Consider the following 23208-nt stretch of genomic DNA (forward strand, 5'->3'; position numbering starts at 1 on the left):
TTTTTTTTTTTTTGTACATAGAAGTAAATTATTTTGAAAAAAACATTTATAAAGTATTACGAAAACCTCAAAATATAAATAAATAAAATTTTAAAATGTACTAAACTCTTTATAAAGATTGAGCATACTAAAGAGAATATATAGTTTTCTTAGTGAGGCAAAGAAATATATTTTATGTATTTTTTTTAACAATTTAAAAAAAAAAAAAATACAAGGATTCTTTGCTGGAAAAATAAAAAAATTTTGCACCACGTGAGATTATAAACATTAATAGGGACTTTTTTAATTTTTAAAAAATTATTTTTTCTTTTATATTTTTTTAATATAAATTTAAAAAAGAAAATAAGAAAAAAAAAAAAAACATAAAAAAAAAATATTCTTAGATTAAAAATTAATGTGATTTCTTTATATGTACTTTTAAATTTCAAAAAAGATATAATAAATATAAAGAAAGCAATTCTAAAAAATAAATTATTATAAAAATAAATAAATAAAAAAAAATATAGATATTTTTTGTAAAAACATTATATAATTTTTATCAAAAAAAAAAGAAAAATAAAATACATTCAGAAAAAAAAAATGATATTGCAATATAAATTCTTTTTTTTTAGAATTTAAAAAATGCATGTACTTAAAATTTTAAGATTTTTTTTTTTTTTTCCTTTTTGTTTTTAAATATTTTTAGCTCTTTTTATTAAAAATTTATAAATTTATATATTTCTATGTTGAAAAAACTTTAATTCTCTATTATATAATTCTTTTAATTACCTTATTTCATTAATATATATTCTCATTTTTTTTTTAATTTTTTTAACAAGTAATGACAATTGCTTTGATGATTTAATTCTTTTTTGTTCTACAATTAGTTGTAAAATTCGTTAAAATTTTTTTTTGTGAAATATATATATATATATATTATATATATATATATATATATATTTATATTATATTTATATTTATATTATATATATATTTATATTATTTATATATTTATATTTTATAAAGTTCTACTTTTTATTTCTTAGATGATTTGATGTTTTAATTATAAATAAAATTTTTAATGAAGTTTCATTTCATTTTTAATTATGACTTTTTTAAATTTATTCGTCCTACATTTTTTTTTTTTTTTTACTTTTTTTTTTTTTATTTCTATTTTATTTTCTTTATTTTTTATTAACTTTTAAAATTTTTATAAAAAATTCATTTATTATTAATCTTTATATGTTTCTTCTTAAAGGTGAAAAATTTTAACAAAAAAATAAAAAGAAAATTAAAAATGGAATTTTGTTTATATAAATATGAATATATTTTAATTTATTTATAGATGCTAATATTTAAAAAAGTGAATTCAAAAGTTTTAAGTATAAACAATTATTTACAAAAGTAATTAACTACTTAGCATTTGTTTTTAAAATATTAAAAATAAAATAATTTTAAAAAATATGCACATTATTTTACTTACATAATTTCCTTTTTTTTTTTTTTTTTTTTTTTTTCTCAAGATATTTAGAATCAAATCAATTTGAAAAAAATTTAAAAGAATCATTAAATAATAAAAACTACGGTGTTTCAAATAGCCTACTGTATGATTTATCTATTTCAACTTATGATGTGAATTATTATAGAAGGGTATTAAGCGAAGTTTTTAAGGCAATTCAAGAAAAGCCTTATAAATGGAGAAGGATATATAAAGTGAGCTGTTTTAAGATTTATAGTGCAATTATTGTTTCACTTAATTTATTATTTTTTTTTTTTTTTTTATTAGTACTTTAATTAAAACTGCATTTATATTTTTTTTACTTTTTAAAGGGTTTAAGATTATGCGAATATGTAATGAAGAATGGGTGTGAATATTTTATTAGTGATGTTAAGGAAAAAGAAGAATTGATAAAAAAATTGACACATTTTACATATTTAGAAGATTTAAAGGATAGGGGTGTGGGAATAAGAGAAATTTCAAACAATATTTTAAAATTATTACGAGATAACAAGTATTTAAAAAGTGAAAGAATGGAAGCTGTAAAATATGCAAATATTTGCACAAATATAGAATCAAAGCCAATTGAAAAAAAGGGATTTTTTTCTAATAAGAAAAAAAAAAAAAATAAAATAAAAAAAATTTATGAAAACAATAGAAGAAATATAATAGATTCAAGAAATAGCAAACTTTTTAATTCCAAGAATATTTTTGATGAGATACAAGAAGAGAGAAATATTTTAAATAGATATACAAGTAATAACAATTATAATAATAAAAATATAATGAATATAGAACAACAAAATATCGATAGTGATAGAAAATCAATAAAATCATATAGTGACACTTACAGTAATTCATCTAATAGTCACTCCGTCTATAAATCAAGTAAAAATATCTCAAGAAAAAGCAGAATTCATAGTTCATCTTCTGCGTCATCAAAATATTCACGTTCACCTTCATCATCATCTTACCATTCTTCATCACGTTCATGTTCTAATGCAACATCTCACTCAACATCTCGTTCATCTTCAAATCATTCTTCTCATGTATCATCATCTCGTTCGTTTTCTCATCTGTCTTCTCGCTCATCTTCTCACTCATCTTCTCATTCATCTTCTCATTCGCGTTCTTCATCAACATCAAATGTTACAAGTTCATGTTCTAATTCAAAATCAAGTGGAAGAATTAGGCATAAGTCTAGTAATCATAGAAGAAATAAATTCGGAAAAAGGAATTGAACATATTAGAATATATTCAAAAGAAAGGGAATAAAGAAAATTTATACAAGTAACTATTTTCTACCTTGAAATATCAAATGAATGAAGCTAATTTTTCTAAAATAAGAAAAAGTTATCTTTTAATAACAATTCTATTCAAAATTTAAGTTACTATATTTTTTAGTCAATAGAAATAAATACTTAAATACTTCTATTTTATCTTACTTTAGGAGTTATATTTAATAAAATATTATAATTAAAGTAAATATTTAGATGTTGAAATAATTTTCATATATATGAATAATAAATTAGGATATCAACAGAACATAAACAAAATTTATCAAAACGATTGTAATATTTTTACTCCATATCAGAAACAAATAATTTCTCTTTTTATTTTTTTTTTTTTTTTGATAAACATTTATCAATAGCAATAAGTATCACATAAAATATAACTAATTTAGTTAATTTCCGACCTATAATAGATTTTTATATGTAAATTTATAAGGATACAAAAAAAAAAAAAAAATGAAAATTTTATTCTTCATTTAAAATAAAATAATTTTTTATTTGTAGAAACAATTTTTTATTATTTTTTTTCTTTTGTAGATTATAATAATAATTAAAAATTATAATTTATAAATATGTTTTTTAGTTATAAAAATTAATAAAATTGTTTAAATTTTTATGTTGCATTTATATATGTATTTATATATAATTGTTTTTTTAAATTATATTCATTCACATAAATTATTAAATAATTTTAAAGATTGCATATTTAAACTTCAAAATATTTTTTATGATTGATAGCTCTATTTCAACACCTTTTTTAAAATCTCTAAAAAAATGTTTATATATATATATATTTTTATACATATTTAATTATTAATTTCATATATATTTTAATCCATTGAGAATGATATTTTATTTTTTATAAAATGTTTAATTAAATTTTTTTTTTATATCATATAATTTTTTATATATTATAATTAATAAAAAGAAAGATAGGGATTTTTTTTTTTTTATAAATTATAAATTTTATTTTTTCCACTATTTGTATGTGAAAAAATATTGTTTTAAAAAGATATTTTTTCATTATTATAAGAAAAAAATTGATATAAAATTATTGTTTATTTATATATATATATATATGTAATTTTATTTAATTATATTGAAAATTATTAAAATTTTTAATATATTTTCATAAATTTTGTAAAATAAAAAAAATAATGAGTGAATTATTATCAATAAAGAATTTATTTATTTGTTCTCATGAGAAGAGTGTAGACGAACTTAAAAGTGCTATAGAAGGTTTAATTGGGAAAAATAAAATAGAAAATAGTGGAGATAATAAAAATGAAAAAAAATATGATATGATAAAAGATTACTTGGATGCAAATAAAAATAATGTTTTACATTTTGCTGTTTATGGAAACAATTTTAATAATGTTAAATTTATAATTGAAAATACTAACCTTATAAATAGTTTTAATATTGATGAACAAAACAGTCTAATTATAAGTATATTAAACAAAAATACTGAAATTAGTAAATATTTAATCGATAATAATATTGACTATAATAAAACAGATAAGTATAAATCTAACGCTTTGTTGTATAGCCTTATTACGCAAAACTATGAAATTTTTAATATATTAATAGAAAAAAAAAATATAGATATAAATATAAATAGTTATGAAAAAGGAAATTTAATTAGTATATGTGTTTTTGAAAAAAATATAAAAATATTAAAAAAGTTACTTAATAAGAATATTTCTCCAAGTTTTGAAAAAAATATTTTTCCACATCCACTTATTTTTATTATTTATAGCAATGATAATGATTTATTATATCTATATTTAACATATTCTTTATATTATTATACTAAAAATGAAGAATTATATAAGTTAAATGAGATAAACTTTGATGATAAAACTAATAAAATAATCATTGATTTGGAAAATAAACATATAATTGATTCCATTTTAAATGATAAAAAATATGATTTAACAATTTTTAAAAAACTTTTAAATCTTAAAGATGAAAATGGTTCATCATTATTAGATATATGTACAAATAATAATAATAATACAGGGAGAAATGTCTTGTTATATTATAGTGGAAGTGAATAAATTTGTGAAAATGATTAGCAAAATTAGAAATAAAAATATTAATAATACCTTGATTAATTTATACTGATTAAAATTATTTATACATTTATAACAGAATAATTTTATATAAATTTTAATCTTATTTTTTTTTTTTTTTATCTAACAAATTAAAAATAAACGTAATATAATAATAAATAAATAAATAATTTATAAAATAAATATAAGTATTTATAAATGTTTTTAATTTTTTCATAAAATATATAATTATATAGAATATCTTTCATTAGTAATAAGAGATGTTTTATCATTTGTATTTATTTAAACTTTTTCTTTCTCTCTTTTTTTTATTACATATATGGAAAATTAATATATAGAATTACTTTTATCAGTTTTTTTTTTTTTTTTTTTAATATCATAGATGAACAGTAATACATTTTTTATAAAATACTTTTCAATGTTTATAAATTATTTTTAAAAAGACAAATATATAATGAATTTTTTTTTGTATTTTAAAAAGGTTTTTCTGTTAAATTTTAAAATATTATAAATATTCTTATATATAAAAGATCAATTTATTTCTATACATTAAAAAAAAAAAAATTTCCTCATAAAAATATTAAAAAAAGACACATTATTATTAATAAAATATCAAATTGACAGTTTTTTCATTGAAATTGTGTAAATAAGAACATATCTATATTTCTTTAATTCTTTTTTTTTTCATTTAAATATAAAATAAAAAAAAAAAAAAAAAAAAAAAAAAAAGCATATATATAATTTAATTTATTATGTATAGTATATTTTTAGTTTTTATAAAAAAATTGCTTTAAATAGTATTTGTTGGATTTTGCAAAAAAAATGTTGAGTACTTTTTTTTTTTTTTTTTTTTATAATTTTTGTTTTATAATAATTATTCAAAGAATATTAATATTTGTAAAAAAGAATTTCGTGGATAAATGTATTAAAATATGAAAAAATGCATATAAATTTTTTTTTCTTAATATGTCTATTTTTTTACATTTTATACAATTACAAATTTTTAATAAAAGGAAGTTTAAGAATATTACCATCAAATAATTTAATAGATGGTATAACAATTCATTTAACATATAAATTTATAAAATACAAGGTCTATGCTAGGGGAATATATTTAAATGTAAACTTTGAATCTGTAAATTCTGTTAAGAGCTTAATAGAGAAATATAAAAATATAAGAAATTTATATTGTAATTTAAATAAAAACAATGAAGAAGAAATAATTGATGGAGATATATTAACAACAAATAATTGTGTTATTTTTATAAATATTAAATACAAAGATCATTTAAAGAATATTTATCATCTTATGGAATATCTAAATTTAAATACAAGTGCAACTGCGCTAATATTTATATGTGATAACTTTTTGTATGAAAATGAAATATATAACCCTCATGAAGATTTAAACTTAACAATAATTCAACCAAGTATATTAACATATTTGATATCTTATGACTTAATATCAAATTATGAAAAAAAAAACTTTGATGAATATACTTTTGAATTATATTGGGGAGTAAACAAAAAAACTGATATTGTTCATATTGTTTATCATTTAGATTTCGGAAAATATTTTAATTACTCTTTTTTTATTTATATGAAACGTTTTTTTTTAGAATTGAAGAATCATTTAACTTATGAAATTCAATTTAGCATACATAAAAATTTCACCATTGAGCCTAGATTTTGCTTTATTAGAGATTCTTCATATTGCATTAGTAAACCTGATTATATAAATTCAAATGTAGTTCGAGAGGTTGTGGAACAACAAGTTAGAAGTTTATGCATTTATGAATTAACTTTAATTGATGATGATGAATTTCAAGAAAATTCAATTGATAATAAAAACATTCTTCTTAAAAAAAATAATAATTATAATTTATCTAATTCAAATGAAACAAGTTACTTGAATTATTATAGTATTACTAAAAAGGAAAAATTAAAAGAACGAAAAAAAAAAATGTTCAGTGAGATATATATTCATTATATAAATGCATTATTTGATTTCACATTTGAAAAAAAATACTGTTCTAGTGAATCGAATGACTTAACAAAAAAATGCTCTGATAAAATTTTGTCTGTTTTAAATGTATCAGTTAAAGACGTTGATAATTGCTTTCTAAATAATTTTCATACTTACATGAAAAATATGATAAAAAGTAAATTTTACGTTTATTCAATAGAAATAAACGACAAAACATATAAAATTAAATTAAATAAAGATATAAGTATTAAATTAATCTGTTCTGCTTTTAAAAGTATGCCATATCAATGTAAGGATTACTTAGCAAATCAAATATTTGAAATGGAAAATGAAAAGTAAACAAATGAATAATTAAAATAAAATTTTAAAATAAAAAAAAGTAAAATTTAGAATATTATATAAGAATATTTTAATATATATTATTTTATTTGTCATTACAAGTACAATAAAATATACAGTTATTTTCCATTTATGTTGTCTCATATACACATTTGTAAAAATAATAATTGATGTTAATATAAATATATACAAAAACATAATTATATCTATATATTCCTTTATTTCTTTTCCTTAATAGAGAAAATAGTGATGCAAATCTAATTGCTTTTTCCTTTCTTCTTATTTCTATTTCAGTTCATATTATAGGATCCTTTTTAAATTATTTGTAAATATATAAAAAAAAAAAAAAAAAAACATAATAAATTATAACATATTTATCTTTATTTTGTATATTTATGTTTATAACGTTATAATTATATTAACTGTATACTTAATATATGAAGTAAATAATTTCTAAACATCTTTATCTATTAATTTTTTTAAAATTGTTCTATTTTAATTATTTGTTATTATTTTTTTTTTTTTTTTTTTCAGAATCCCCAAGTTAATTGATGTTAACGAAAAGAAATAATAATTTTATTAAAAAGAAAATTTAAATCATTTCAAAGTCTTTAACAAAAATAGTAAGATGAATAGCATCTTACTTATTTTTTAAAAATGGTCTATATTTTTTATCATTTGGTTATATCAACCTTTCTCTATGAAATATATTTTTAATTATTATTAATACAAAACTTAAAAAAAAAAATAATAATCTCACAATGAAAATACAGAATTAATATTGTTGTTAAAATTTAGATTAAATTTATTTTGTATAAATATTTTTTAACTAATCAAAATACATATTGCAAAAATACTTTTTATTTAATAAGTATTTGTTTTTTTTTTTTTTTTTTTTTTCTCATATATATATGATATAATAAAAAAAAATATAGATTAATCATTTCATTTTGTTAGAAACAACCTTAATTATTGTGGCATGCTTGTATAGAGCAATAAGTTATTTTTTTTTTTTATTTTTTTTTTTTTTATCACCTTTTATTTGTAATACATATTTTTTATGAAAAAAAATGATTTAATTATTTTTTACATTTTTAAAAACGTTATTATTAAACAACTTTAAAAGTTAAAGAATAACAATGTTAATTTTATTAAATACAAATCTTTTTTTTTTTTTTTTTTTATTATAGTTTCACGTATATAATGCATATATTTACCAATATATATTTCGTAAATAAATTTATAAATATTTTTTTTCATTAATAATTTTATAATTTGATATAATAGAATATATTTTAATTTTATATTTTAGTTATGTGTAGAGATTTTAGAGTTGTATGGATTTATAAATTTTATAAGGAAAACTTGCTGATCAGAAAAAATATATTTTTATTTTAATTATACAAAATAAATATGCTTAAATATTAATATGTATTTACTTTTTTTTTTTTTTTTTTAAACTTTTTAAATATTTTAATATAAAGTATGCATTCTTCTAATTTTTTAAAAATATTGAACAACCAATAAAAATACAAAGGAAATAAAGGTATTATTATTACAATTCATTTTATTAATTTTATTTCAATAATTTTTAATATTTTTTTATAAAATTATATTTTATTTATTATTTTTTACTTTGATAATAAATGTTATAAGATTTCTTCACATTTTATGAAAAAAAAAAGTTTTTTAAATATTCTATATAAATTTTTTGTTGTATATTTTAACTAGTACTCATTATAAACAAATTGTTTGCATATAAATACTTATATAATTTGGCATTTTTTTTTTTTTTTAAAAAAAGTTATATGTATTTAATATTTAATTATTATATTTATACTTTTATGCAATTATTTATTTTTATATAATTATTTTGTAGTACATTATTTTATATAAACGTATTTACTAAAAATGAGAAAGAAAAAAACTTTAAAAGTAAGCATTAATGAAATTAAAAAATATTGCCCATTTGTGAAAAATATTCAATTTCTATATAAGAATAATGAAAATAAAAATAATGTAGCTTTATCAGTTATGTCTGATTTATGCCCAATAGGAAAAGCAATTAATGAAAAACATTTAATAATAATAGATAATAAATCAAAAATAAATATATTTAAGGTTTTAAAAGAATCAAATGTGGAAACAAAAAATTTAGTTGAGTATATTAAAAAAAATAAAATGATAGAAGATTGTGAAAATACTGAGGATAGTACATCTATTAATTTAAAGGAATCAAATAATGAAGATTCATGTGTATTAATGAAGAAGAAATTTAGTAATAGTTTAGTAACTTCAGAAGATGCCTATTCTATATATCAAAACGAATGTAATAATGATTTAAAAGGATTTATAAATAAATTATTTTTAGATAAAAGATATAGAATATTTACAATATTAAGTAAATATAGAAAAGATTATCCTAAAGTAAATATTGAAAATAATAAGTTAAATTTGCCTATTTTTTATGAATTTTATCAAAAATTTGGATATAAACCATGTATAGGAAATACAGCTTATAAATTTATTTATTCTACTTCTAATTATGATAATAATTATAATATCAGTAGTAATAATGATATTCATGTAAAAAAAGAGGAACATCAACATTTCATGTGGAAATTGAACAAACATGCAATTACTGATGAAAAAACAGTTGTGTGGTGCTCTAACGATTATTTATGTTTATCAAATAATGAAAAAATAATAGATGTAGGAATAGAAACCTTAAAAAAAATAGGTAATAGTAGTGGAGGAACAAGAAATATTTCTGGAAGTTTATTAAATCATACTCACTTAGAATATATTTTAGCAAAATGGTTTAATAAAGAAAGTGCTCTTTTATTTACTTCAGGTTATATAGCAAATGTAGGTGCTTTACAGACTATTGGAAAATTATTAAATTTAGTTTTTGTATCTGATGAAATGAATCATGCATCTATAATTAATGGAATAAGAGAATCTAAATGTGAAAAGCATATATTTAAACATAATGATATGAACGATTTAGAAAGAATTCTAAAAAATTTGAGAACTAAAAAAGAATATAAAAATAGAAAAATTATGATAGTATTTGAATCTATTTATAGCATGACTGGAAGTATTTCTGATATTAAGGAAATTGTTAGATTAGCAAAACAATATAATGCTCTCACTTATATTGATGAAGTTCATGCAGTTGGGTTATATGGAAAAAAAGGATCAGGATATTCGGAAGAATTGAATATATGTGATGAAATTGACATAGTTAATGGAACTTTATCAAAGACAATTGGTTCTTTAGGTGGTTTTATCTGTGCAAATAAATATTTTATTGATGTTATCAGGTCATATTCTTCTCATTTTATTTTTACTACCTCATTAACACCTGTTAACATTAGTACATCTGCTGAAGCTATACATATTATTCAAAACGATATTAATTTAAGAAATAAGTTACGCGATGTTGTCAAAAAAACAAAAGAAAAACTAAAAGAAAGAGGTCTACAAGTTATGGATAATAATTCACATATTGTTGTTCTTTTAATTAACTGTGCAGAAAAGTGTAAACAAATTTGTGATGATTTATTAAAAGATTATAATATCTACATACAACCAATTAACTATCCAACTGTTCCAAAGTAATACATAAATAAAGTTTTTATAAAGATATATTTATTTATATGTATATATATATATATGTATTTTTTTTTTTTTTAGGGGATCAGAAAGAATTAGAATAACACCATCTCCACTTCATACAGATGAGCACATTTCTAAATTAGTAGATAGTTTATATACTTTATTTAAAAAATATGAAGTTAACATATTTGACAAAAAAAATAAAAAAAAAATTGAAATGGAACTTTAATCATTTAGTAAAAATTATACGTATAATTAATTTTTTTTTTTTATTAAATTATGCGTATAAATTATTCTTTTCTTTTGTTCATATTTATATAGTAATTTTTAATAGATTTTATTGCATTTTTTTGATTTATCTTTATAAATTTTTTTTTAGAGATTTTTATAAAATTTTTTATTTAATTTCATATAATTGTTTAATTAATTTTATATATATACGTATTCTTTTGTTAATGGTTCTACTTAATATGTCAAACTCACATGTTTTAAAATAATAGAAATATATATTAGAAGCATTAATAAATATATATATATAGAAATATAAAAAATTAAAAATTTCCCACTTCTGAAAATTTTTATGATTTTTTTTTTTTTTAAAGTATTTTATAAGAAAACTAATCCCCAATGAATCAAGTTTTTTCTTTTTTTTAGAAAAATATGACTCTGTTTAATAATTATACCGTAATTACAAACTTTTAAATTCATTTCTTAAATGATTCTAACATAAAATCTAAAAATGTTATGATGAAATAAATAATAATTTACATAAAAAATAATGAGACTGAAATTTTAATAAACCTTATTACATAAATGAAAAAATATATAATATATATGAATAAGATCTTAAAATATGTAATATATTTTTATCTGTTTATAAATAAATACTATATTATTTTTTTTTTTTTAAGAATATATATAAAGTAAGGAAAAAAAGGTCATCCTAAAAAATTAATACCATATTAATTACAATATTCATAATTACATATGCTTATAAAGGAGAAAAGAATCACATTTAATATTTGATATTGAATTTTTTTTTTTCTTAATTTTAAGCTTATAATTTCACAAGGGCATAAAAAATTAACCTTATCTTGTATATTTCTTTTTAAATCATTCTGTATTAACCTTTAATACTTTTCAACTTCGTAAAAAATATTTCTTATATTTAAGAATAACTTTGACTTACACGAAAATAATATTCTTTTTTAGCATAATTGATTCCTTTATCAAGTAAAAATATTTTGTTTTCTTTTTTGTTAATGTGAATATATTAACATAGCTTTTTTATTTACATCACTTATAACAAAAATAAATATAAAAATATAAAATAACAAATTTATTAAATAATGTAAATGGAATATAAATAATATGCACCTAATGACAAAATAGTATTAATGGTGTATATATATGATAAGATATTATGAAAAAGATTGGTGTTATATATAAATGTTTCTCTTTTTTCATTTTTTTTATATGCAAATTAAGAAAAAATTTTAAAATTAAAATAAAAATAAGTGCTTGACAAAGTTAAAAAGAATACTAATAACTTAAAAAATTAGGCCGTCGAATTGTTAATTGTCTTTATATTTAAAGTTAATACTTTTTATCTCTTTTTAACAAAAGATAAACTACTAATATTAATGTTATTCCTAATGTTTTGTTTGTTAACTTGAATACAGTTAAACATGAACTGAAAACTTATCTAATGTTATTGTTAAATAATTATATAAAACAACCTATATTAGGAATGTGTAAATTATACGATAAACAATAATTTTATATAAAAAAAAAAAAAAAAAATTGTTTAAAAGTGAAAATTTAATATAATTATTTTTCTCATTTTAGAAAATATATTTAAGAATTGTTAAAAATGGCTGTGACTTTAATTTCTTTTAAAAAGTATTTTTTCATTTTCATCCCATTATAACTTTACATTAGGTTACAAAAACATACATATTAGAAAATTGAGCTGTAAAATTTAATTATTATAGAACTAATTAATTAAATACCATAAGCAATAAATATTTTGTTATTAAATTGTTTAAAAAAAAATTAAAAGTTAAAACACAAATAATTCAATGTTTTACATATAAAATTTCATTATCATAATTCTTTAAACTAAAGAAAGAATTAAATAATTTAAATGTTACTTATTGAATTAATTTATGTTTTAAAAGAGTTGTGTGTAATATGGAATAATGAAATGTGGAGGTATCTTCATTCTTAGTACATCAATAAACTCTTATAAAAAAAAAAATAAAAAAATAAAATAATAAAATGAAGGTTTTATATGGAAGTTTATCATTTTTTATAATTGCATGATAAGTGAAGAAATGTAATAATTTTAATTTAATATTTTTTAACACTTTTACTGAAATATGATATAAAAAAGAAAATCCTTAAAAATTACTCAAAATAAAAAAAAAAAGGATAGATGTTAATCTTATAACGTAGAATAAAATTCTCTTAAACCTTACTATAATAAACTCCATAGAGCCTATTATATATCTATATATCTTTATATTTACTAATTTGCATATTTATATAAAACTATCGAATTAACTGTTAAAATTATTTTTTTTTTTTTAATAGTTTGAAATAAAATAAATCAATAAAAATATTAACTAAATAGCAATTTTAGTATGGAAAAAAGAAAATACTATACATAAAAATCCAAAAGTTAAAAATGATTGAATAAATATTTTACATTTTTTGAAAAAATTTTAAAACTGTTTCAAAATATACTTTTAATAAAAATGATTCATACTATTTGAAAAAAAAAAACATTTTGTTCAAGTTAATTCAAATTTATTTAGTTAATTGAAATGAAATCCTAGGATAATTTAAAGTTTTGTTTTTCGCTTTTTACTTTTTTTTTTGGCAAGTTTTAATTCTTATGTAAGCATGAAACAAAAAATAATATATATAAACAAAATGTTTTATTAAAACAAAAAACATTCTCTATTATACTTAAGAATTTAAAAATATAGTCATTCAAAAAAAATCATTGGATCATTAAAAAAAAAAAAAATACATGTAATTTTTGATATAATAAAAAAAAATTAAATGCACAAAGTACACACACCTAATTTTATGTTTTTTGTACATTTTACAATATTAATTATTTACGCACATGCATTTTATGCATATGTAATATATTTTAGTATATAAAAAAGTTATTTGTTTCAATATTTTTTTTATAACAAAAACAAAAAAATAAAAAAAATACATTGATCACTATCAAAAAAAAAAAAAAAAAAAAAAAACCATTTGATTTAACAAAAAAAAAAAAAAAAAAAAAAAAAAAAAAAAAAATTATGAAAGGAAAAAAATTAATACCCATTTTTTTTTTTTTTTTTTTTTATATACACGTGTAAATTTGAACTTTTTTTTTTTTTTTTAAATATAGTATTTAAACAGTATTATTTATTTTATTTTTGCTTACATATAAATAAAATTTTATATATACATATATACATATATATATATATATATATATATATATATATATATATATATATATATAAATATATATAAGTACATATATATATATATATATTTTTTTTTATATTTATTATTTTTTTTTTTATTAATAAACTCATCATATATATATATATATATATGAGTATATATATATATACATAATAATTTCCTTTTTTTTTTAAATTTTAATATATACATAAATTATTTTTACAATATAAATTTTAGTAAATTAATTATTTATAAAGAATTATTAAAAAAAAAATTTTTTATATTATTATTTGTATTAATATATTTAAATTTCTCTTTTTTTTTTTTTTATTGAAATAAATATTTTGTCCTTTTACATCTGTAAAAATGGGTGACGAAGATGTTCAAGCTTTAGTTGTTGATAATGGATCTGGTAATGTAAAAGCTGGAGTTGCAGGAGATGACGCACCTCGTTCTGTTTTTCCAAGTATAGTTGGTAGACCTAAAAATCCAGGAATTATGGTAGGTATGGAAGAAAAAGACGCATTTGTTGGTGATGAAGCACAAACAAAAAGAGGTATATTAACATTGAAATATCCAATAGAACATGGTATTGTAACTAATTGGGATGATATGGAAAAAATATGGCATCATACTTTTTATAATGAATTGAGAGCTGCACCAGAGGAACACCCAGTTTTATTAACAGAAGCTCCATTAAATCCCAAAGGAAATCGTGAAAGAATGACGCAAATTATGTTTGAATCATTTAACGTTCCAGCTATGTATGTAGCTATTCAAGCTGTGTTATCTTTATATTCATCAGGTCGTACAACAGGTATTGTCCTAGATAGTGGTGATGGAGTTTCACACACTGTTCCAATTTATGAAGGTTATGCTTTACCACACGCTATAATGAGATTAGATTTAGCTGGAAGAGATTTAACAGAATATTTAATGAAAATTCTTCATGAAAGAGGTTATGGTTTCTCCACATCTGCAGAAAAAGAAATTGTTAGAGACATTAAAGAGAAATTATGTTATATTGCATTAAATTTTGATGAAGAAATGAAAACATCAGAACAAAGCAGTGATATTGAAAAATCATATGAATTACCTGATGGAAATATTATAACAGTAGGTAATGAGAGATTTAGATGCCCAGAAGCATTATTTCAACCATCATTCTTAGGAAAAGAAGCTGCTGGTATTCATACTACAACATTTAATTCCATTAAAAAATGTGATGTAGATATCCGTAAAGACCTTTATGGAAATATTGTTTTATCTGGAGGTACAACTATGTATGAAGGAATTGGAGAAAGATTAACAAGAGATATTACAACTCTTGCACCTTCAACTATGAAAATTAAAGTTGTTGCACCACCAGAAAGAAAATATTCTGTATGGATAGGAGGATCCATTTTATCATCATTATCAACTTTTCAACAAATGTGGATTACAAAAGAAGAATACGATGAATCTGGACCAAGTATTGTTCACAGAAAATGTTTCTAAATTATTTAAAAGTAAAAAAAAAATAAAAAAAAATAAAAAAAAAAAAAAAAAGATTTTAATATTTATTATAAAAATTAAAAATTTAATGAATCTATCAGAATGAATAAATGGAAATATTATTTTGACATATATTATTTAAACAAAACATAAAAACTTTTCCAAAATAAAACATATTTGTGTATGCATATATATATGTATATATATATATATTTATGGAAATCTTTTTATGGTGTGCATAAATGGATTAAAACGTTAAGGAATATAGAATATTTATTAAAAGCACATTTACTTAAAAAAAAAAAAAATGCAATTCTTTTCCATAATTATATTTTTTCTTAATTTCTAACAATCGGTATATTTGCTATTACCTTTATACACAGTTATATTCGTTATTTTTTTTTTTTTTTTCTTAATTTTTATTATATATTTAATAACTTTTACTTACTGTTTATTTTTTATTTTTTTTTTTTTTACTTGTTGTTACATATATATTTTATTATATTACTATTATAAAAAATTTATTACGTAATTTTAGACATTTTTTATACAATATTTTTTTTTTTTTTTTTTTTTATTTTTTTTATATATATTTAATTATAAAAAAAAATATGTTAAGTTATAAATGTAAATAATTTAATAAGTAATATTAAAAATATAAAATAAGGAAAAAAAAAAAAAAAAACGGATAAATACTTCGTTTTTATATTTTTTTATATGTAAATGTAATATATAAATATATATACATATATATTTTATGATTAAACTAAATATATACAATGTATTGTATATGTGTATTTACTATTTTGAGGAAAACATTTATAACTTAAGAATAAATAGGAAATGCATTTTTATTTCTTTTGTAAGAAGAATAATATAATTATTAAAAAATTATTTACATAACAAACAAAAAAAAAGAAAAATGTATGAATGTTTCATATTATTAGTTTTTTATATTTCTTATTCTACATTTTATTAAACTTTAATGAAATTAAGAAGAAAATATTAAAGAGATTTCAATGTGTTTTCTCAATGTTTTTTTTTTTTTTTTTTATATTCCTTCTCTTTTTAATGAAATTGAATTTTTAAAAGAAAACTAGAAAGCATAATAGGATACGTAAGAATTATTAATTGATGTATATTATACATTTTATATTTCATTAATTTATATTCCATTTTCCATATAATAAGTGGGTTTTAATATTATGTATTTCTTATAAGTTAAAATTGTAGAAATAAATTGTCTAAATTATATATTTTAAATCAAATGAAATATAAGTTAATAATAAAAATAGGTTTTTGAAAAAAAATTTGAATATTAATTTTGATATTTTTAAAGTTATAGAAGATAATAGAGGGGAAAGAGAAAAAAAAAAAAAGTTTCTAATTATCTAAAACAAAAAAAAAAGTTGGACGTAAATAAGATAATATTAATTCATGATAACTGTAATGGGTAATAGTTTATATATTTTTTTTTATAACACAGCGTAAAAATTAAATTATTTTTTTATAAATATTCATAATTATAAATTTATGCAGTTTATTTTATTTTATATAATATTTCATTGTACACAAAAAAAGTAAATGAAAAAGCAAAATATTTTTTATATGCATTATATATATTTGTTAACTTTATTAAAAAGAAAAAATTCAATAGATAAAAAAAATTAAATTTTTTCATATTTTTCTGTTTTTTAAAATAATACAACATGTATATAATTACTTAAAAATATATAAAGGAAAAATATTATAAAACTCAATTTTTTTTTTTTTTTTATTAATATATAAATTTAAAAAAAGTTATTTTTTATATTTTTTCAAGATTATAAAAGGGTTAATTTCTATATGCCAAAACATTTTACAAATGTGTAAAAAATCTGTTAGAAAGTTTTCTAATATATCACATAACAATGGTATTTTATATAAGATAACTAAAACATTTGTTATATCAATTAATATTTTATCACCTATGTTTTTATTTATAATTTTATGGATTTTTTCATTATATTCATTGTTGTAATAATTTAAAATTAATTTATCAATTTCTGATATATCTGAAATATTATTATCTAGCAGTCTTGTTGCAATTTGTTTATATTTATTGTTTTCTTTCATAATGTTTATTCTTAATCTAAATCTATTAGCTATATCTTGAAAAAGAACACTAAAGATATTTTTTGTATCATTTTCATGTAAATATACCGACAATAGCTATATTGAATAAAATAATTTGTAAAGTTAAAAAAATAAAGTATATATATATATATATATGTATATTATAAAAAATAAAATTAATATATAATTAAAAAAAAGGTATTACCTTGTATGCAGAATGTAGCTGCATTCCAAATGGCAAAATGTCGCATTCATAATTTATGGAATTCACTTTCTCATTATTGATTAAATTATCCGAAGAAAGCCAAATATTTGCATAATAATCAAACCTTACTGTCAATATATCAACTATTTTTTCACTTAACTTTTTTTTTAAAAATAATATTTTATCTATTAAATTCTTAAATTTTTCGAAATATATTTCTTGTTTATTATTTTGAAATCGAAAATAAATAGGTAAATATCTATCTCTGTAAAATAATTTTTTAAAAGGTTTTATAAAATCAAGAATAGTTTTTATAGGGTAAGCTTCTGTATCTACTAATAATTCTCCAAGAATACTTAATTTGCTATTTTTATTTGTCTTTTCATTTAAATTTTTGTTAAAAAAAGTTTGTTTAAAACTTTTTTCATTTACTTTGTAATTACTATCAATATAATTGTCCGAATAATTTAATATATTAATTTTTTTTTTTTGTTTTATTTTAATTTTGTAGGATTTTCTCATTTTATTACTTTTGTTATAAGAATTATTTTTTTCTATATTTAATCTTCTAATTTTCTCATTCGTAACATTCATATGATTCACATCAAGAGTGTTTGCATACATATGAACATTTCTATTTTTTTTGTGTGTTTTTAATTTTTCTTTTATTTCTATAGAATGCTTTTTCTGTAATTTTTTTTTTGAATATAAAATTTCTGAAAATTCAGATAACTCTTTTGAAACAAATTTTTTTTTTTTTTTTCTCTTTTTCGCACACATTTGTAATAAATTATAATAAATTGTGAATATATATCTTAAAATAGAGTACATAAAATCAATAGTATTAATAACCAACGCTAAAATTTTTATTGTAATGCTATTAAGAGTGTTACTTGTAACAGCATATCCATTTATTATTAAATGTTGAATATTTTGAAAAAAAAATTCATAAAAAAGCAAAATTTTATTTAAAATTTCATTTGATATAAATGGAAGAGCTATAAGAAAACTTATATACTGAAACAAGGTACATAAAAAAGTTATATTACTATTTGTCATATAATAATATTTATTATTTATATATATTTTATTAATACATTCATTATTTATAAAAAAATATTCTTTTAATTTGATATTTATCTCATTAGGTATATCAACTATTTCCCATTTTTCAATTTCAAATAATTTCTTAATTTGTATATTTTTAAACTCATAAAAATTTTCAATTGATATTAATGCCTCAAGTTTAAAATATTTGGAAATCTTTTTTATAGATTTTTTTTCTATAAAGATATTTATATGATTGATTTTTTCTTTTAGTTTTTTTCTCAATTGTTCTAATTTCTCATTATATAATAAACTATTGCTAATCTGTTTCTTTAAGGAGATTCTATTAATTTTACTATGATGATAATGATTTTCATCTTTATGAGAAGAATTATTATCCTTATTTTTCTTTCCTATATTAATTTTTTTTTTGCAATTACTAATTAAATTAGAAGATTCCCCAAAGTAAACATTTTCACTATAATTCTTTTTGATGTTATTATATTTTTTATCATTTTTATTATATTCAATATTATTATTGTTATAGTTTTTATTTTTGCTTAATAAAACAGTAAACTTATATCTCTTAATAATTTTTTTTTTTTTCCACTTTTTATTGTTTTTACTGATACATTTTAATTTTCTCATAATTCTAAAATAAAATTTTACAAATTTTACTTTTATAAAAAATTTACGTTTTATTAATTCTTCTTTGTTTTGTCTTTTTGTTTTAATTGATTGCAAAAGTAAACAATTGAACTTAATAATTTTATTAGTTCTATTTTTCATGAAATATCTGTTATTATTTTTAATTTTCTTTATCTTAAAAAATTTCTTACTAACATATAAATATTTATAATACAAATAAAAAAATATATCAAAATAGTTTTGAGGTAATTTCTTTCTATTTTTAGTAATAAAAAAAATTATATTAATACTACTCCAAAATAAATGAATAACTTGATTTATACTTAAATGAATTGTATTTTTTTTTCTTTCATTAAAAATGTGTAAAACTTGTTTTAAAAAATAGTTTAAAAAAGTGTGAAATATGTCAATATAATTCCTTAAATATCTGAAGAATATAAATTTGATTTTACTTGTTAGTTTCACATTTTTAAATAAAAAGCAATCGAAAATGAAAAAAATAACATGTTTTTTTACATTATTTATATAATCATTATCAAAAATTATTGAAAATGTCTTAAATATTATGAAACTCATCCATTTTTTTATTTTGCAATATACTAATTTCATTTTATTAAAAAAATTATTTAAAAAAGCTACAAAATATGATATTGGAAAAAAACATATATATTTATGTAAATTATTTGTTATTGATTTTTTAGTATAACTTAATATTAAACGTTTTTTAAATTTTTCTATAATCAGATTATCATAATAAAATTTTATTTTATTTAAATTTGTATTATATTTGGTTACGTCATCCTTATTAATATATTCTCTATTCAAATTGTTATATTTATTTTTGTTTTTTCTTTGTTTTTTTTTATTTTTTTTATCTAATATCTCTTTATTTTTATTATTTAATTTATAATTGTTAGTTAACTGATTCTTATCATTATTTATCTTATCCTCATCATGATTGAATGAACATATTTCAGGAAAGTTATTTATATCACACAACTTATCATTCTGCATAAGTATAATATATTCATTCAATGCATGATAAAATATATCATCCAAAAAATATTTTATATAATTATTATTTAGACAAAAGTGGTCTAAATGATTAAATAATTCATTATATAATAATATTGGTATAATTAACTTATTTATATTGATCGCGCCTTTTTCATATATCCTTCTTTCTTTTCTATAGTCTTTTTGCATTAATGAATAAACGTCTCTTCTCCTATAGTTTTTTGACTTAATTTTTTTTTTATTTCTGTGTATTTTAAAGTATTTTTTTTTTTTAATAAAATGAAATAAAAACCTTTTATTAGATAATTTATGAAGTTTTACAAAATTAAGAATTTTTTTTTCAATATTATATAGATTTATTGTATTATTATTGTTTTTTTTTTTGTTTTTTCTTGTATCTTTAGAACTTTTATGTTTATCTAAAATGTTTGTTTCCTTTTTTCTTAAACTAATTTTATTCTTGCTAAATATAAATAATATAGAATAATACGAAAATTCAAAAACTAAATTTTTAGACACAAAATTTTTCAAATAGCATATGTTAAAATTAGAAAAATAATTTTTAAAAAAATTAAAATTTATAGTATTTTTACAATAATGATGCAATTTAAGAATCCTATTTACAAGAAATAAACATTCGTAAAACTTTTTTGATTGAATATAAAATCTTAATTTTTTCAGTAAATTTTGAAAATATATAAACTTTTTAAAAATACAATTTATTTTTTCACATTTCCTTTTTAGTTCGTTATATTTATTTAAATGAATCAATTTTAAAATTATTTCTCTTATATTATTTGTATGTGTTTTTATGTAATTTACTTCATTGTGTAAACTTTCTATTTCATCTTTTAATTCTTTTAATATAATAATTATATAAAAGTAATCAGGAAACTCATTAGATATTAATAAATTGACATACTTTTCAATATTATCAAGATCTTCATTTAACTGAAAAAGGAAAAATATATTTATATTTTCTTTTGTAAAAATAAATTTTTTTTCATAATGAAATATTTTACACTAAAGCATATATATATGATATATATATATATATATATATCATATATGACATATTAAAGAATTATTTTTTTTATTTTTATACTTGTTCTTGTAGTGTAATAATATTTGATAAATTACATTTTACATCTTCATCAAAAAAAATATTATACTTATATTTAGAATATATTTCCAATTTATCAAAATTTATGTCTACTTCATTCTTAATTTCTTTTTTATATTTTTCTATTCGAATATGTTCATGTGGATTCTTTAACATATCCTCAAAATAATTTAAGTTAATTTCACTTAAATTTTCATTATTTAGATCTTTTATAATATTTATCTAAAAAATAATGAAGACAAAAAGATTATTTATATATTTAAAATATGCTTTAAGGGAGTTAAGCTTTTAATTAAAAGAGGTATGATATGTATTTCTATATATATATATATATATACACTTGAACATTTTTTTTAATTTTATGTTTCTTATATACAAAAGGTATATATGTATATATAAAATATACTAATAAAATTATATATATAGTTTTAAAAGTGTATATAAATATAAAACCTTTGTTATGTATTTTATGTAATAATCAAAGTCTCTAATATCAATTTTCTTTAAAATAGGATATGTCAAGTTTGAATAAATTTGTCTACTATATTTTTCGTTTCCATTTTCTTTTATTTTGTCATTATTTACAACATTAGATATATGAATTAACTTGTAATTTTGCTTAGTTAAGGTATTTTCATTTTCTCCATTTTTGAATGTATATTTATCCATATTTTTTATTTTACATTATCATTTTCCCTTTCATTTTTTTTTTTTTATTAATTTTTTAAAACATGATTCACCATAAAAAATCATACTTTATATTTAAAGTGTTTTTACTTTATGTACAAAATATTTTATTATAAAAAATATAAAACAAAATGTACTATTTTTTTCTATATAAAGAAATAAATATATTCAATATACAATTTAAATTATTTTATCGTACAATTAAGAATATGAATATTTTGGTATAAATTGTAAATCTAATTAAAATACTCGATTTCTTTAAAAAAAAATAGAAAAAAAAAAAAAAGCATATTTTTATACTATTATTATTTATATGTAATTATATATAATTAAATGAACTATCAAAAAAATACATCTGTGCATTTTTAAAATATAAATAAAAAGAAGCTAAATTTACTTTTAATTATCGATTATTTCGATAATTTTTATTAAAAAAATTGTTATATTTATAATTTTAAATTTTCTACACCAATTTTATTCTTTAATGTAATAACCCATTTTAATAAATATTGTAGAATTTCTTTTTGTATTACCTCTTTTTTTATTTTAATTTTAACATTATTTTATTTTCTTTAACTGTTAATAGTAAACAATATATCTTTATATC

General features: G+C 17.1%; 6 protein-coding genes across 6 annotated transcripts; 5 read left to right on the plus strand and 1 right to left on the minus strand.

Moving 5' to 3' along the window:
* Window positions 1-1324: 1324 nt before the first annotated feature.
* PGAL8A_00466400 (clathrin coat assembly protein AP180, putative) lies at window positions 1325-2718 on the plus strand (the record flags this gene model as incomplete). The annotated part of the gene is made up of 3 exons (XM_028673434.1): window positions 1325-1383; window positions 1503-1692; window positions 1810-2718. The coding sequence occupies 3 exons, from the start codon at window positions 1325-1327 to the stop codon at window positions 2716-2718; spliced, it is 1158 nt and encodes a 385-aa protein (XP_028529886.1).
* A 1208-nt stretch (window positions 2719-3926) lies between these two features.
* Window positions 3927-4829, plus strand: PGAL8A_00466500 (conserved Plasmodium protein, unknown function; the record flags this gene model as incomplete). The annotated part of the gene is made up of 1 exon (XM_028673435.1): window positions 3927-4829. The coding sequence occupies one exon, from the start codon at window positions 3927-3929 to the stop codon at window positions 4827-4829; it is 903 nt and encodes a 300-aa protein (XP_028529887.1).
* A 955-nt stretch (window positions 4830-5784) lies between these two features.
* PGAL8A_00466600 (conserved Plasmodium protein, unknown function) lies at window positions 5785-7741 on the plus strand (the record flags this gene model as incomplete). Its single annotated transcript, XM_028673436.1, has 3 exons — window positions 5785-7166; window positions 7409-7495; window positions 7705-7741. 3 exons carry the CDS (start codon window positions 5785-5787, stop codon window positions 7739-7741), a joined length of 1506 nt encoding a protein of 501 aa, XP_028529888.1.
* A 1340-nt stretch (window positions 7742-9081) lies between these two features.
* On the plus strand, window positions 9082-11020 carry PGAL8A_00466700 (delta-aminolevulinic acid synthetase, putative; the record flags this gene model as incomplete). Its single annotated transcript, XM_028673437.1, has 2 exons — window positions 9082-10790; window positions 10870-11020. 2 exons carry the CDS (start codon window positions 9082-9084, stop codon window positions 11018-11020), a joined length of 1860 nt encoding a protein of 619 aa, XP_028529889.1.
* Window positions 11021-14631: 3611 nt separating this feature from the next.
* Window positions 14632-15762, plus strand: PGAL8A_00466800 (actin I, putative; the record flags this gene model as incomplete). Its single annotated transcript, XM_028673438.1, has 1 exon — window positions 14632-15762. The coding sequence occupies one exon, from the start codon at window positions 14632-14634 to the stop codon at window positions 15760-15762; it is 1131 nt and encodes a 376-aa protein (XP_028529890.1).
* Window positions 15763-17559: 1797 nt separating this feature from the next.
* PGAL8A_00466900 (conserved Plasmodium protein, unknown function) lies at window positions 17560-22583 on the minus strand (the record flags this gene model as incomplete). Its single annotated transcript, XM_028673439.1, has 4 exons — window positions 17560-17970; window positions 18080-21742; window positions 21897-22136; window positions 22368-22583. The coding sequence occupies 4 exons, from the start codon at window positions 22581-22583 to the stop codon at window positions 17560-17562; spliced, it is 4530 nt and encodes a 1509-aa protein (XP_028529891.1).
* Window positions 22584-23208: the final 625 nt, after the last annotated feature.

This window comes from Plasmodium gallinaceum, assembly GCF_900005855.1.
Source record: "Plasmodium gallinaceum strain 8A genome assembly, contig: PGAL8A_v1_130, whole genome shotgun sequence".
Lineage (NCBI taxonomy): Eukaryota > Apicomplexa > Aconoidasida > Haemosporida > Plasmodiidae > Plasmodium > Plasmodium gallinaceum.